At 37.6% G+C, this 17,064-nt stretch overlaps 1 protein-coding gene across 1 annotated transcript in view; it reads right to left on the reverse strand.

The window, feature by feature from the left end:
• HERC2 (E3 ubiquitin-protein ligase HERC2) overlaps positions 1–17,064 on the reverse strand; it is a 509,505-nt gene that overhangs the window by 213,888 nt on the left and 278,553 nt on the right. The window contains exons 37-38 of the mRNA XM_068226746.1: positions 12,149–12,293; positions 6,681–6,883 (exon numbers count right to left, since the gene is read on the reverse strand). Coding sequence (XP_068082847.1) covers positions 6,681–6,883; positions 12,149–12,293 — 348 coding nt within the window. The remainder of the gene's footprint in view (positions 1–6,680; positions 6,884–12,148; positions 12,294–17,064) is intronic.

Below are 17,064 nucleotides of genomic sequence, written 5' to 3' on the forward strand. Positions count from 1 at the left end.
TACTTGGCCCTCAGAGCCTGTCACAGTTACCTGAAACTCAGCTGAAGAAAAGTAATCCATCCGCCACGAAATTAGCGATAAAATAGCTTTTGTACACACCGTGTTTTTCTTTCATTTAGAAGGAGGCTCTGTTTCTCTCTCACATACAATATTTTCGGCACTCTCTCTATCGCTCTCACTTTCAAAATCGCTTAAAAATTCCTTAAAATGATTATCTCCATCATCAGTTTCCGCTGTGGTTAATAAATGAAAGATTCTGTGATCGTAAATAACATCGCTGCAAGAGCAACTAAATTGTTGTTCCACCATGTTTGTTTACATCACAGATGAACTCCATAGACGTCTACAAAAAGCTCTGTAAGTTACTTCCCGAAGCTATAATCTCTGATCAGTTAGTTCTAAATAATGCCCAACAGATGGCAGAACATGTCAGAGATCAAATTCGCACTCGAAAGTGAACCGGGAAATTAAAAAAATTTAAAATTCTCGCGCACCGTCTATAGACGGGCGTAGCACTGGTGGACCGGCCGCGTCAGCCTGTCTATAGGCGGGCGTAGCATTCATCGGGTTAAAGGCCTTCCACGTGGTCGTGTTCCTCCCGGATCAACTTGGAGAGCTGTTTTAGCAACTGAGCCATCCTGCCTTCTCATAATGTGACCGTACCAGCGGAGACGCGCTTCCCTCACTTTCTCCACAACTGGAACAACGCCAAGCCTTTGTCGAACATCTTCATTTCTTATGTGGTCACATCGATTCAGTCGAAGAGTCCATCGAAGCATCCTCATTTCCATTGTATGAAGAGTCTGCTCGTGCTTTTTTGTCATTGGACGACATTCTGCCCCGTAAATAGCTGCTGGGCGTACCACGGTCTTGTAAATTTTTGCCTTTAGATGGTGAGGCATCTTTCTATCGCAGAGGACTCTGGTGACTTGTTTTTCTATCAATAGACGTGTGGCATGGATGGCATCGATTGTGCTGCAGCCCTTAACAAATCCACATTGGTTGGATGTTACTGTGACAATGTTTCTGAGCCTGTTGTCCAGCACTCGTTCAAATATCTTCAGTGTATGGCAGAGGAGTCGAATAGGGCGGTATGTTGAGCAGTTGCTCACGTCTCGTTTACCCTTCCAGATTGGGACTGTCGTGCTAGTTGTCCGAGCATGGGGAAGTTTGTTCTCGACGATGATCTGGTTGGAGTGCGCAAGGAATTCTGCAGCGGGCTTGCCAAGAATTTTCCAGATTTATGCTGGTATGTCATCTGGGCCAGTTGCTTTACCATTCTTCATCTTCTTTATGGTAATCATTACTTCCTCTGCCATAATCAAGGGCACGGGTCCATAGACGGGTTCAGAGCTTGCAATCGGTGTATGACCAAATTCTTTGTTGCTGATATCTGCAAAATAGTCTGACCATCATTGAAGGATAGCTTGTTGGTCTCGGAGTAATTTGTTGTCAGCTCCCTTGATATACATAACGTATCCAATGTCCTGGGTTGAACGGTTACGGGACTTCGCAAGGCGATAAACGTTATTTTCTCCTGCTGGTGTGTCAAGCTGGTCTTACAGATCCTGGTAACAATGATAATGCCTCCCAGCAGATTTTACCTATAAATTTGGTCGCCTATTAGCATTATATAATAAAACTGAGGAAAGCCCATAATATTTGAAGGGTGATGGCTAAGAACGATCATAGTCCCTTTTCCGACGAAATTGAGTTAGCGGTGGCATCGTGTAGCTTAATACAGACAAAATGCAAGGTACGACCCTCCAGTCCAAGAAAGATCACAGTCTCGCAGTAATTAACGTCAAAAGATATGGGGTAATGGCTAATAGCAATCAAGGTCCACGCGGTGCTGAGCAATACCGATCAGGGTCTGTATGGCTCCCTTCCACTCCGCCATTATGACGCACAGTGTTGGCTTCAGTTCACAAAATACCGCCAGAATAGTAGCGTCAAGCTCAGTGTTTTCTTTGTTTATTGTACTCTGCTGTCGTACGTGATAATTATGTTGATTGATATTAGTGACACAGGCAATGAACAGGCAAATAGTGAGCAACGTAGTGCAAGGAACAGCAAAAAGACAGGCAAGATGAGTGATGTTATGAAGAAATTATGTGCTACAACACAAGACTGGAGAAGACTGTAAGTGTTCCTGGTTTAAGTGCTTTGAAATAATTTCTTCCAAAGAACGGAAACTTATCTCCCGTTTCAATGAACTAGGGGACTATAATGCGCAGAGTCAATATTTGAGTGGACTTGTTACTGTTGTTCCTGTTCAGCGGGGTGCAACCGGAACGATGTGAGGCAAGTTTCCATAGTTCCTCTTACTGTTATCATGTTAGGGCATGTGTAGATGACACACTACAAGATGTTAGTGTTTGCTACAAGGCATTTTTATCTCGGCATTGTATTTCTAATCACTGCGCTCAAACTATTAAGAAACATTTGACACAATATGGTGAAGCTAAAACAGATGGCCAAGGAAAACATAGCAACAGACCTAATAAATTATCCAATGAAACGCAATCTAAAGTTATAGGTTTCATCAGATCACTTCGAGGTAGAAAATCCCACTATTCCTTACAGGATACTTCTCAACTGTACCTGTCTGAGGAACTAGATGTAGCCAAACTTCATAGGATGTATAATGAGTCCAACAAGGACAACCAAGTAGGTTATACAACGATCCACAAAATATTTGTAGGTAATTTTAACATAACTTTCAGCTACCCACGAAAAGACTCTTGCAGTACTTGTGATATGAATAAAGCAACAATTCAGTATTAGCAGCAAATGTAGCTACTTGTCAGGATGAAGGAACTAAACAATCATTGTGTAACAAAAAATAAATAGAAATAAAGAGAAAGAACAGGAAAATCATTTGGTGTAAAGTGAAAAGTTTTACTTTGTGAAAAGGAAGTACAGAAAGGCATCAAGGAAGAATGTAGAATTGTAGGTGATAACAATGGACTTTCAGAGGGACCTACCTACACCGAATATTACAAGTGATTTTTATTATCGCCACCAACTTAACTTCATTTCATTCAATATTTACGTTTTATCAGACTCTACATCAGTTTTTTACACATATGACGAGAGTACTGCTCAAAAGGGGGCCGATGATGTATGCTCAATGTTGGATCACTTTGTTAACAATGTGCTTAGCCCAGAAGCAAGACATTTAGTAATTTTTTTGTGATTCTTGCTCTGGCCAAAACAAGAATTACACAGTTTTGCGCTTCCTGCATTACACTGTCCAAAAGAAAAACAGTTTCAACAGTGTGAAAGTTGTGTTCCCGATACGCGGGCATTCGTTTATGGAAAGTGACAAGGATATGAGCCCTGTTAATCAAAAATCCTACACTGAAACACCAGATGACTGGAGGGATGTGCTTAAAAACAGTCGAATCAAACCTTCACCTTTCAAAGTAATCGACTGTGCTATTGAAGTCAACTTTCAAGCCTGGACAGAGTTTCTTTCAGGGATGTACATTCCAAAATGCCTTGTACATATCAGACCAATGAGAGTAATGAAATTTCATAAAAAACATCCAATGTTCATTTTTCACAAGAGTAATTATTCTGGATGTTACAATCAAGCTGTTGTGGTTCCTAAGAGAGACTCAAAGAAAAAGAAGAGAAGTACGGATCCTGGTGAACTGAAGAATTTGTACAGTGGACCATTACCAATCAAGTCTAAAAAGTTGAAGGACTTAATACATTCAACACGGTTTTGGTCAATCCCGATGCTCAGGCGTTTTACCTGGCATTAGTTCCTGACAATGTGCAGGGAGAAAATGCCAGTGATGTGGAGTTTGAGGACGATCCTTCCTGTGTTTAACAGGCAAAACAGATCAATGTCCTGTATTTGTCTATAATGAAATCCATTTTTTTTTTTGTTTCTGTGTACATTTCAACTATTTCATTTATGTAATGCCTACTATAATAAGTGCCTACTATAATAAGTTATGTTTTGCAATGAGTTCAATTATTATGTTCCTCTCAATATTATAATATTCGATAATCGACTTGAAAGACGAAATTTCAATTTCTGAAAAATAAACAGAATGTGACTATGATCGTTCTTAGCCGTCACCCTTCATTTTATATTGAAAAAACTTTTGTTCTTAGATTTACTGTAGGGCTTATTAAATTATCTTAATTATAGGAGAGCTTGAATATGTTGTTAATTATCCACATATCAAAAGAGTTCATTTAAAAGAGCTTTGTCCAGTCTGTCCGTCCCTTCTACTGGACTGATTTGCTTCATTTTTGTTTTATTCTCACCAGAATTACCTGCCAATGATAGGTCTCTAAGTTTAGTCAACTTTGAGTGATCCTAAAATCAAGTCTTTAAATGATCACTCTAATAATTACAGGTGAAGGCTTACTCTAGCCTGCTATATATTCTTTACTTAGTGGGTTGCACACAGTTAAGGAGCAATATCTTAACACTAGCTGTAGTACCCAGCGTTGCCCGGATAGTTCCTGAATGTTTACCTTTAAGATTATTATTACCAGTTAGTTATGTGTGAAGTGAATTTTTATAGAATTCCTTTCTGACTTGCAAATTGAAATGTTACGATCTATTATGCAGTTTTAGAATTATATAGATGTGTTTGATTTCAAGTTTTAGATTATTTAATTTTCGAGTAAAACTTTGTCCTTATGGAAGCTTGAATTGACTGGAAAGTATTTGATCCTGTCAAAAATGAATAAGTGATAACTATATGTATTTAGCCGTCGCACTATAGATACGATGTACAGGATTTCAACTGTAAATGAGACTGTCCCCCTCTCGCCCTACACCCCTAAGAAATAAAAAATCTGGATTATCCCCATTCATCTCAGTGACTCCAAAAACTGTAGATTCGACATTATTTTCGATTATTTGTATATCTCACTCCCCCCTCACTCACACTCTAAAGTGGGCTGAACATGAACTTAAAAATATTCGGACTGCCGCTATTCATTTCAGCGACCACGAAAACTGTGGATTCGATACTATTCTAGATTATTTTTATATATTACCCCCCTCCCCCCTGTCCATAACGGTGCTAGGGGTGTCTTACCCCCACGCAGTTTGTCTCCTGATACTAAGTCATAAGTCTACCAAATTTGGTTGAAATCACTCCAGTGGTTTAGGAGGAGATGTAATACATACATACATACATACATACATACATACAAATAAACGACATCATTTATATATATTATTTTTATACTTCACCCCCTTTACATCCCCGTGCAAAGGAGTCCTATGAGTGTCTTACACAATAGTATATTTTTTCCACATAGTAAGTCATATGTACCAATTTTGGTTGGCAGCTATGCCCAAACTTACAAGCATAATCTCGCTGCTCTAGAATCCTGAAGCTGACGATGCCATGGTTACGGCAGTTCATTTCTTTTATCCAATTCCTAGAGCAGGATAGTGTGGTGCCAATACTCTATAACGGTTAGTTTTAGGGTATTAAAACATGGTTTTCAGGCCCATAGGGCTTACCAAGTTTTGTTCTTTGCATCAAGGGGCTTAAAATTAGCTTTGACTCGTCCTTGTACGACAAATTTGATATTTCGCCTATATTAGCCTGTTATTTTTGTATCTACCCCTGTCGCCCCCCCCCCCCCCTCAAATTGTTTTGAAAATAAAATACAGCCCATGTTACTCACTGGCAATGTAGCTTTTTATAGGTGAAGTCATTTTTAAAATCGGTTCAGTAGTTTTTGAGTCTGTCCATTACAAACAAATATACAAACTTTTCCTCTTTATAATATTAGTATAGATAAAGATGTCGGCAAAGCTAAACGATTAGAAATGACAGCGACTGTGGCAAACCAGCTATTTTAACCAAACTTGGTATAAATGTGACTTAATACTATGTGGAGAGAAATACTGTGGGAGTAAGACACATCTAGCACCCCTGGGGGACTGGAGAGGGACTAGCATGTAAAAATCATCAAAAACAACCTTTATTAGTGTTGAATCCATACTTTATGGGGTCACTGTAATGAACTGAAACACTCTGGATGCTGTTGAAGCCCAATTTCAGCCTTCATCGCCATGTGGGTCGTAAGGGATGAGAAAGAAAATGTCCAAATAACCAAGATTAGTACTGAATTCACAGTTTTGAGGTTCTCTAGGCTGATTGGTAACAGTCCCAGTGGCAGTTGGAATTGTGTACATCATAATTATAGCGCATCATGTAAATACATGCAGTTAATCACTTATTTTTATTATTTGAAAAGATCAATTACTTCCCAAAGTTCCACGCGAATCAAAATAATACAAAACTAAAATTTTAAACTTGATTCTTCTATCTTCATTTTCAAACCAATATTGAAACTTTAAACGATGTCTGCCTAAACAATGGCTGTACATTGTTTATGCAATGGAAGATCGTGCTCGACTTGGCCACTGTTTAGGTAGATATTGTCCAAGGCTTAAAACTAGTTACCATTCTATCGGCTCTATAAGTAGAAACAGAAATTTGCATAATATTTTGGTGAGATTCCAGAATATAATATACAACAATGCACCAGACGAAATGAAAGTCATTTAGCAATCTATACTGATTGTTCCCTAAGAGCCTGTATGCAGTTGGTTTGTTCATTCATTCATTCATTTGTTAACAGTTCCTGTTTCAAATCAGTCAGTAATGTAGTACCGTAGTAAATACCTGAATCCGAAAGAGTGGTCCATCAGTGAGCAACTCCCCAGCTACAGACAATTTAGATGCTAGAATATGGTTTAATGCTTGATTCCATCCAGGAAGAGCATGAAGAGAACGTAGTAAGGAAATGCACTCTTCAGCAACTGTGCTAGAATGGGAGGCTGTGAGTGATACTCGCTGCAGTTCAGGCTTCACAGTATGGCTACCATCTAATAAAAGAAAATACAGTACATAAAGTTATTATCACAAATGAAAGCAGTAGGTAAAGGGTATAAATAAAACTGGTTTTTTTTTTAAAGAGGGGAGAACACATTTAGAATACAGAAACCAAGATATCCATGAAGTTGTTTGTCTTTTTGCTATTGGTTTAACTTTGCACAAACACGCTGAAGGTTTTCGGTGATGTAAGAATGGGAAAGAACTAGGACTGGAAAGCAAGCGGATATGGCCTTAATTTTTCCATGAAGTGAACTGTGTAACGTAACGCAGTTGCTACGTCTTTGCTCCCCTTACACTAAATAAGAACCTCCTTAACAGTTTATTAGCTGTCATCTAGAAACTCCAATCAACCCAATAAACATTCTAGCAGATTACTATTCCTAATAAATTTCATTTTCTCTAGCAGTTTCTTAACCTCTTGATCACTTTGACTATAAAATTCATTCCTAATGAAAATATGATTTTTAGAACAAAGAGTACTGGCATTATTGGACTTATCAAAGATAATAATTTCAAAACAAACGATATATTCTACAAAGATACTATGTTAAAGAGCAAATTTACTTTTATAAATATACTCCCACAGGTTTCTTTTACGATGCACCGACACAGACAGATCTTATGGCGATGATGGGACAGGGAAGGGCTAGGAGTGGGAAGTAAGCTGCCGTGTCCTTAACTGAGGTACAGCCCCAGCATTTGCCTGATGTGAAAATGGGAAGCCACGGAAAACCATCTCAGGGCTGCCGACAGTGGGGTTCCAACCCACTATCTCCCGAATACTGGATACTGGCTGCACTTAAGTGACTACAGTTATTGAGCTCGGTCCCACAAGCTTCAAAGAAATAAGTAAAATACCATAATATAAAAATACACACCATGGATGCACATCAACATAAGAAAGTTATTATTTTCTCAGTTCATCTTCAGTTTAGCTTCCTATTAACCTTCAGCCCTTGACAAATACCAGCAATACTGAAAATTTCCCTAATTTTTGTCAAAATGTTATTTGTGTCTGAGTTCTATCCCTTTGATATAGATGTTGATTCCCATAGGGAATCTGAAATATTTGTCCTGAATGAGCAAATTTATAATACCAATATAAATGGTCCGTTATTGGACATTATAAATTTTCCAGCTAGCTCATTCTTGGTTGCCAGCGTTTCGCCCTCGTGTGCTAGGTACAAACTGATGAGCCCACCCTAGCACACGAGGGCGAAACGCTGGCAACCAAGAATGAGCTAGCTGGAAAATTTATAATGTCCAATAACGGACCATTTATATTGGTATTCTATCCCTTTCTCAATAATTTCCTCTTCCTTGTAAATTTTTCTTACAATTTGGAAAACATAGGAAATGAAATATATCAAGTGAGCTATGCGGTGGGATCATGTAGCTGTCAGCTTGCAATTAGAAGATAGTGAGTTCGTACCCACTATTGACAGCCCTGAGATAGTTTTCTGTGGTTACCTATTTACTCACAGGCAAATGCTGGGGCTGTACCTTAATTAAGGCCACAGTTACTTCCTTCCCAGTCCTAGCCTTTTCTTATCTCATTATGACCATAATTGGCCAATATCTTGTACTATAGTGTACAGATACTACAATCATCATTTCTGGATGAATGTAAGTTTACTACAACATGAGCATCTTCTTCTCATTTGTCAGCATTTGTCCTGTATAGCAACATTATCTCCATTTCATTTGGTCGGGGATCCCCATCTTTTACATAATTGGCCAACATCTTGTACTATAGTGTACAGACTCTACAATCATCATTTCAAGATGTATACAAAACCCATTAAGGGTGTGGAGCCTGTTAAGATAATTGCTGGTTAACTTGATGGTTTTGTCGGTGCAAAGTAAAACAAATAGCAAACGGAAAAGCGATACTATATCATTACAAAAGGAAGTTCTTTTTTAAAAAAAATACTCATGTTTGAAAAATAAAATCTTCATATATTCACAATGTAAAATCACTGCAGGCAATACATAATGTCATGGAAATTGCGACACTTGCCAAAAATATGAACATTTTAATGTGACAATTTTTTTTAACCTCCTCACTACAATATTACGATGTAATTTTATAATTTTATGAACATGGTAATGTAGTCTTCTCTTAATGCTTAAAAATGTGTCATTTCAGAATTAAATGTGCACAATTGGTGTAAAATGAACTGCTCACATCAGATCACATTACAGCAAACTATTTGAGTAATGAGTAACATAATAAATACTGAACAACCCTGTTCTGTTCAGAGAAACAAATGTCATGCTGGATATCACTGATAGTCCTTGGCTTCAACACTTAAACAATTTTGCACTGAAAGCTTTTAACATGCATGTGAAAGAAATGTCAGAAATATAAAACCTCAAAGAGTCATTAACTGGAGAAAAACCACGTTAAATAAATGAAAGGGCCCAAACCCCTACTTTGCCTCCAATAAAAACAATATCTAATCTAAACTAAACAAGGAATGGTCATTAGGTTAAGGAATGCATGTCAGGCTACACTGATCTTGCATAAAATTTAACCAGTCAATAGCTGCAGGAGTTTCTAAGAGATACAACTCTACTGTATTTCATATTTTAAACTTTAAGAGGAAACATAACCTAAAATATTACTATACTAGCTGATGTACCCGTGTGCTTCGCTACAGGATTCTCAGAAAGACTAACGTTGTAGTTTTTCTAAATGAAGTCAACATAGGTCATTATAAAATTGTCAGTAGGAATGTAGCGATTAAAAGCAATGCTATCACATGAAATACTCAATCAAATGAAAAACCGCACATTTTCTCACTTTTAACAAACAGTACTACGGTGCCGATCTAACAGTCCAAAGTTCCAGAGCTGGAATGACTAGGCCGCAGACAGCCATGAACACTCCTCTGACATTATTCCGTTAAATATGCATGCTGCTCATTCCAATCAGCGCCTCAGAGTAGGGATTGAATGCCTGGAATGCTATGATGAACCAGTGCGTTACGTACCGGTAGTTTCAGAAAATTTATAAACCAGAGGAATGGCATGCTAAAGAAGAAAGTTATTCAACTCCTCAACTACTTCCTGCCAATGTTCAGGCAGGCTGTTACACTCGGTACAACCGGGCGAGTTGGTAGTGTGGTTAGAGGTGCGCAGTTGCGAGCTTGTATCCGTGGGATAGTGGATTCGAACCCGACTGTCAGCAGTCCTGGAGATGGTATTCCGTGGTTTCCCATTTTTACACCAGGTAAATGCTGGGGCTGTACCTTAATTAAGGCCAAGGCTGCTTCCTGCATGCTCCTAGCCCTTTCCTATCCCTTCGTCGCTATAGGACCTATCTGTGTTGGTGCGACGTGAAGCAAATTTTTTAAAAATACTCTGTATGTAGCAGTAATCCTATCTATCGGAGATGAATGGCAACAGAAGACACAAAGCACATCACAACAAACAATGGTCAATGTAATGTTATTGTTGATCAATTTTATGAGCTTTCTATATTGTACGCCTACATATTTAGTTTTCTTTTGACTGTGATATTAGGGCGCCTTATAAAATTATTTATAGTGTAGACTGAAGTTCTTATTCTCTGACTTTACATACCGATTTTCATTAAATCCTGTTTACCCATTTTCTTGTGTCTCGGCACTGATATGGACTTACTAACAAATATCCAAATTCATGATTATCTCTCTGATCATAGCCAAAATGTGTAAGACATAAATGATTGGAAATTTAATACTATATAACTTCAGTTATGCAGTATTAACAATACGGCCACCAATAACATAAATATTTTAGAATTAAATTTTACGCTTTCCCCTAAACTACCACTAAGCATGAATACAATTATTTATGGCCTAGATTATAGCGACTCATTCCCCCGACTTTGCATACTGATTTTCATTAAGCTAGGACCACTAATAACATAAATAATTGAGAATTAAATTTTAGGCCTTCCCCTGAACTACAGTTTTTCTCAGCGTGAATACAAATATTTTTAGCTTAGACTGTAGTGGCTTATTCCGTGACTTTGCCTACCAATTTTTATTAAGATATGGCCACTAATAAGAAATATTTTAGAATTAAATTTTAGTCCTTCCCCTGAACTACAATTTTACTCAGCATGAACACAATTATTTATGGCCTAGATTGTAGCGACTTATTCCCCGACTGCATACCGATTTTCATTAAATTCTCTTCAGCCGTTTTCTCGTGATGCGTGTACATACATACATAAATTACGGAAAATTAAAAAGTGCATTTCCTTATTACTGTGGACATGACTGATACAGAAATACCATCCTTTTAAAATTCTGAGCAATGTACAGACAAAACTCTTATTTTATATATATAGATTAGTAATACGTTAAGGTTGTATGGTTCTTAATAATCTTGAACACAAGACGAACAGTTCTCCCACAGGAGAGAATTTTATGTGAGATAATTTTTTGAAAATTCTTAAAGATAAGTTCACTACACATAAGTTTCTTCTCATTTCTCAGCATTTGTCCTGTATAGCCCCATTATCTCCATTTCATTTGGTCGGGGATCCCCATCTTTTACATAATTGCCCAAAATCTTGTACTATAGTGTACAGACACTACAATCATCATTTCTGGATGTATATAAAACCCATTTAAGGGTGTAGAACCTGCTAAGATGATTGCTGGTTAACCTGATGGTCTGCAGTATTAGTGGTGTCGTACTGTTATAATGACAACTTATTCAGCAATATTGCTTGGTTTTCTCGATCTCTGATATCAGACACCTCCTCATGAGGCAGAATGAACTCTACTCCAACTCTTCGTCCTGGAATGGAGTTTGGTTTCCCCAAACAATAGGCACACATATGAACTTTACACAACAGGGAAGATCAACCATGGCTAAATATATGAATTCATTTTATGCAGAAATATTGCAACCTGGGTAGGAGGATATTTAACACAATGACAGGTCAGTGAGGGGCAAATGGGAACAACAGAAAGAAAGAAAGAAAGAAACTAGATGCTACCCTCTCGAAGAATCTGGAAACAGAAAAGAACTCATCTGGGGCAGAGAAGAAATTAATGTAGAGCAACTGGGACAGCAGTGAGCAAAGATCCTTTTCCACTTTTATAATAGCTTTTTTCTCTTCTTGCTCTCTCTTCCCTCAATGACCTGTCGTTGGGTTTATCATAATGTGTGTTCCTATCTTTTGTATGACTCTTTGTCACTCTGGTGTTCCTTTCTATTTTAAACAAATTAACTAGATCTGAAAATTCACAAACCAGCTTGTTGTCCAGGAGCATCCAGAGGACAAACCAGGGCCATCATGCCAAGTAGTTGAAATAACTTTTCCAAAAGTGTCAGTCGTTCTGCAGGAGGTACATCCCATGCTGGCAGTATGGCTTGCAATAACCGGAGAGCCAGAATCTGAAACCAATACATTACAGCAAGATTATATCTAGTCTTAAGCACAACCTAATCATCTGATCATTCATTAGGACAAAGAAAATCTGGACCAAAAGTTTCAGAAAACCCCACAGCAGTAATTTTAAAATTGTTTTGTAGCGCTGATAAACTCATTCCTAATGCGAATGGGAAGCATTAACTGGACTTAGTGACTCGTATGGAATTAGCAGATTGATTCTTTAAGCATAAGGATGAACATTGAGGGGGGGTAGGGGCACCAGATCCATAAGGGACTATATCATAACCAACTTTGAATTCAAGAAATCTGTTAGGAATGTGCAGGTATTCTGGGGAATTTTCGATAATACAGACAGAATGAAATAGACCACTATCTGATCTGCAGTGAACAAAATACCACTAGGTCCTGGGTAGATGAAGTCTGCCTGCAGAGAGATAAGGGTAAAAAATCTCCAGGACAAAGAAATTAGAAGTACATGGATATGATTAGTGGAGAGTCAACAGGTTCAGGACATAGAAAGAGAATGGGTGGCATAGAGGGATGCTGTATTAGAAAAGACAAGGGAATACTTAGGAACAACTGTATGAAACGCTAGGAAAAAAGCGGACATTTTGGTGGAAGAAGAAGTCATAGCAGCACGTAAAAGTAAGAAGGAAGCTATCAAAAATGGCTCTAAACTGATGTTGATATGGAACTGTACATAAAGGAAGGAAACAGCCATACAAATCATTGTAGGGTCTAAGAAGAAATCACAGGAAAATTTTGGTAATAACCTCGAAAGGTCCGGTCAAATGGCAGAGAAACCTTTCTGGACTGTAATACAGAATCTTAGAAAAGGAGGGAAAAGAGAAATTAATAGTGTGAGTATTGCATAAATCAGGTGAGCTCATTGTAGATCTAAGTATCACTGGGGAGACAGAAGATATATTTTGAAAACCACCTCAACATAAAAATAAACCTTTCCGCTGAAGTCCCAAACAATGGAGTTCATGGGGAAGATTGAAATTATGCTTGAGAAAGTGGAAAGGATGGCAAATAAAACTGCATTATCATAAAGTAATATGAATAGATGAAATAAGAATGGATATGGTGAAATATATTGGAAAGGCAGGGATGAAACTGCTTCAAAGAGTAATAAGATTAGCATGTTATTGGCTTTACATTCCCCCCAACTACTTTTATGGTTTTCGGAGATGCCAAGGTGCTGGAATTCAGTCCTGCAGGAGTTCTTTTACATGCCAATGAATCTATCAACATGAGGTTGACGTATTTGAGCACCTTCAAATAATACCAGACCGAGCCAGAATCGAACCTGCCAAGTTGGGGTCAGAAGGCCACCGCCTTAACCGTCTGAGCCACTCAGATCCAGCGTTGTTAGAAATAAACTCTACTGATGAAGCTGTATGTACAAACTGACTTTGGTACTAGGGTCATGAGAGGCAAATGGATGTAGATGGGTTACCTAGGAGAATAATGGACTTGGCCATAGAAGGTACAATAAATAAAGGGAGACCAAGGCACCAACGGGAAGACCCAATTTTTAATGATTTAATAATAAGAGATGTGGAACTAAATGAGGCCACAGAGCTAGTTGGAAATAGAGGATTGTAGAGGTATTTTGTTAATTCACAGAGGCTTCTAGATTGAACCTGAAAGACATAACAGTCTATAATGAAGATGTATGTACAGGATGAATGTATGTACAGTATAATCCCGATTCTGCGTGACCTTGATTTAACATTAACCCGCATTTAATGGAAGAAATTTCCAGTCCTTAAAATTATTCCACAAGAGCAATGCTATTTTATATTCGATTTAACGTTATTCACAATAGGGCAAAACCGCATTTAGAGTTAAGTAAATATTAAAATTCTCATATATTTATTTCTATTTGTTTTGATTATGGGACATTACGAACCTATGAAAAGGACATCATAAGCTTGCTGAGGATGATTCAAGGCAGAAGAGGAAATTAGAGTGCGGGCACTTACAGCTAAAGTGAGATGTCAGACTCAAATGTACATCCAACCGCGGCCACTGTAGCAGAAGAGAAATCCTGTTTTAATGACAATTTTATTATAACCTTCGAAAATTCCTATATTACTCTGTGCAATATCCTTTGGTTACAAAGAGAACGGATTCATCCATTATCGTGGGCAAATTCAGGTGCGTTAGTTTGTATCCGTTATCAATATTCATACACTCTACCAAATACAGTGCATGACCCTGTATTATACTGAACACGATCCATCATCTTCCGTATCGATTCCTCGCTACAAGCGAGCAAGACGATCTTCATCAGCGAGCCTCAGGTCTCTTTACAACTCAGAGTCTCCGACTCGTGTAAACAAACATCGGGATAATATGTTTTCGCAATAAGTGCAATGCCAGCAGTTGTTAACTCCTTAGAAATGAAGGCTGAAGTAAACAATTGCTTAATTTTAATACTATCCACTGAAATAAAATGAGAATGTGATATTTCTCCTTCTCAAGATACAGCGGTGTGCATAACTAATTTCAGAGGTTAGTTTATATAATTTCGAGTCTTGTTAAATTTTATAAAGGCTCTTCCCATGTAAATTTACAGTGAAAATATTATTATTCTACAGGGAGCTTGAAATGTGTCTTCATAATACGTGCGTGGTAAACCTAGGTTAGGTGACTCCATTTGAAATAGAAAATGGAAATGTTTGCTACAAGCCTCTGAAGTGATGCAATTACAATTATAAAGAATGAAACTGAATATGCGTGTTCAGACTATTGGAATTAAGAAAATACATGCTAATGAGTAATCCACTGTTCGGAAAACATCCGCGAAAATGTTTAAACAAACCGATTGCTGTTTCATACAGATTATAATGTGTTTTTGTGCGAGTTTGGTATCTTTCTCAACTTTTATGGAAAAATTGTGTATAACGTTACAAGAATAACCTTAAACCGAAGTGGTTTGGCATTCTTCGACAAAAATCTGTCAAAATGAAGCACAAACCATAACTACAGTACAGTGAGTAGGATATATATCTCCTTGTTTTTTTGCCATCACTGTGTAAATATTGTATGATGGTACAATTTATGTTAATACAGGCAAAGATCTCTGGAAAAGGTGTGCTTTTTACTAAAACCTTGATTTAAGGTAAACTCCCATTTAAGGTTAAAAAACTCAGGTCCCTATAAAATGTTAAATAGGGGTTCTACTGTATGTATGCATTTATGTATTTAAAAAAAACATTTATTAATAGCATGCTCCATTACAGAAAGTAATACTACATGCCTGTACATACATAATGACACTACTAATTAATACCCTATATACATTTACATATGACTTTTGTCAATATAACACTTAACTGCTATCTCATTGTAAGATGTCAAAATTTATTTTACTTATAAATTTATAAAAATCCTTTAGGTGTTTGTCCACGAGTTCTTATTTCTCCACTGGCCACTGACTTTATAACATTCCTGCAAAGTTGATCTCTCTCGGAGATGAGTAACTTACACTTCCAAAGAATATGGTGAACTGTTATTTTGAAACTAAAGAGGTATTCACCAAATTTTTCATGGCCTGTTGTCATAGCTGTCATATTATGACTTAGGTTTAATTTAATTTTCAGTCTATTCCGTACATTAGAAAAGTATGATTTTGTTATGCTTCCGTTTGTGGTGTTTTCCCACTCCCTCTCCCACAATCGAATGGTTTCCTCCCTCAGGTCTCGCTTGATTGTACAGATAGGTGTTCGATCACAAACCACTTCTAATTCAGGTTGTTTGCAGCTTGTTTTCCCAGATGGTCTGCAAGTTTGTTTCCTTCATTGCCAACATGAGCCTTGATCCATATAAAGTGTATGATCTAGTTTCCTTGCTGAAGATATTGTAAAATACTTTGTATTTCTTCTATCAATATATTGTACTTGCAGTTGTTTCGTAAAAGATTCGAGGTTACTTTACTGTCAGTGTGTATTACAGCAGATTTTTCATGTAATTGTGTATGTCTTGTAACTTCTCAAGAGCCTACAGTACCGCAACTTGCTCGGCCTGATTGTTTGAGCACCTATTATATCATTTGAACCTAAAATAGTAAGTTAATTCAGAGTTGACATATATAACTATTCCAGACCCAACACCAGAATCAATTTTGCTGCCATCTGTGTACATCTGGACTGTATACTGTACTTCTTCCTTTTTGTCTTGTATTATTATGTTTTCACCTGGGTGATGCCACTTTTTGTAATTCTTTGTAGAGACAATTGCAGTGATATCTCTCATATGTTTTTTTTTTTGCTTTACATTGTACCAACACAGACAGATCCTATGGCGACGATGGGATAGGAAAGGCCTAGGAGTGGGAAGGAAGCAGCCATGGCCTTAATTACGGTGCAGCCCCAGCATTTGCCTGGTGTGAAAGTGGGAAACCACGGAAAACCATATTCACGGCTGCCAACAGTGGGGTTCGAACCCACTATCTCCCGGATGCAAGCTCACAGCTGCGCGGCCTTAACCACACGGCCAACTCGCTCGGTCTCTCATGTGTTTAATTCTTCCTTTAATTATATTGTAATAATTTGCAATTTCCAAAAGTTTAATATTAATTGGAGTCATTCCAGCTAATATGCATAATGCTTCATGTGACATCGTTCTGAAGACTTTCGTAACTTTAATATTTACTACCTCTGTATTCATTTTAGTTTGTTGACATTATAGCTTGTATTTAAGGCATCTACCCAAACAGGAACTCTATCTGAGAATAATGGAAGTATTGCTTCTTTGTAAATG

This window comes from Anabrus simplex, chromosome 3, assembly GCF_040414725.1.
Source record: "Anabrus simplex isolate iqAnaSimp1 chromosome 3, ASM4041472v1, whole genome shotgun sequence".
NCBI lineage: Eukaryota > Metazoa > Arthropoda > Insecta > Orthoptera > Tettigoniidae > Anabrus > Anabrus simplex.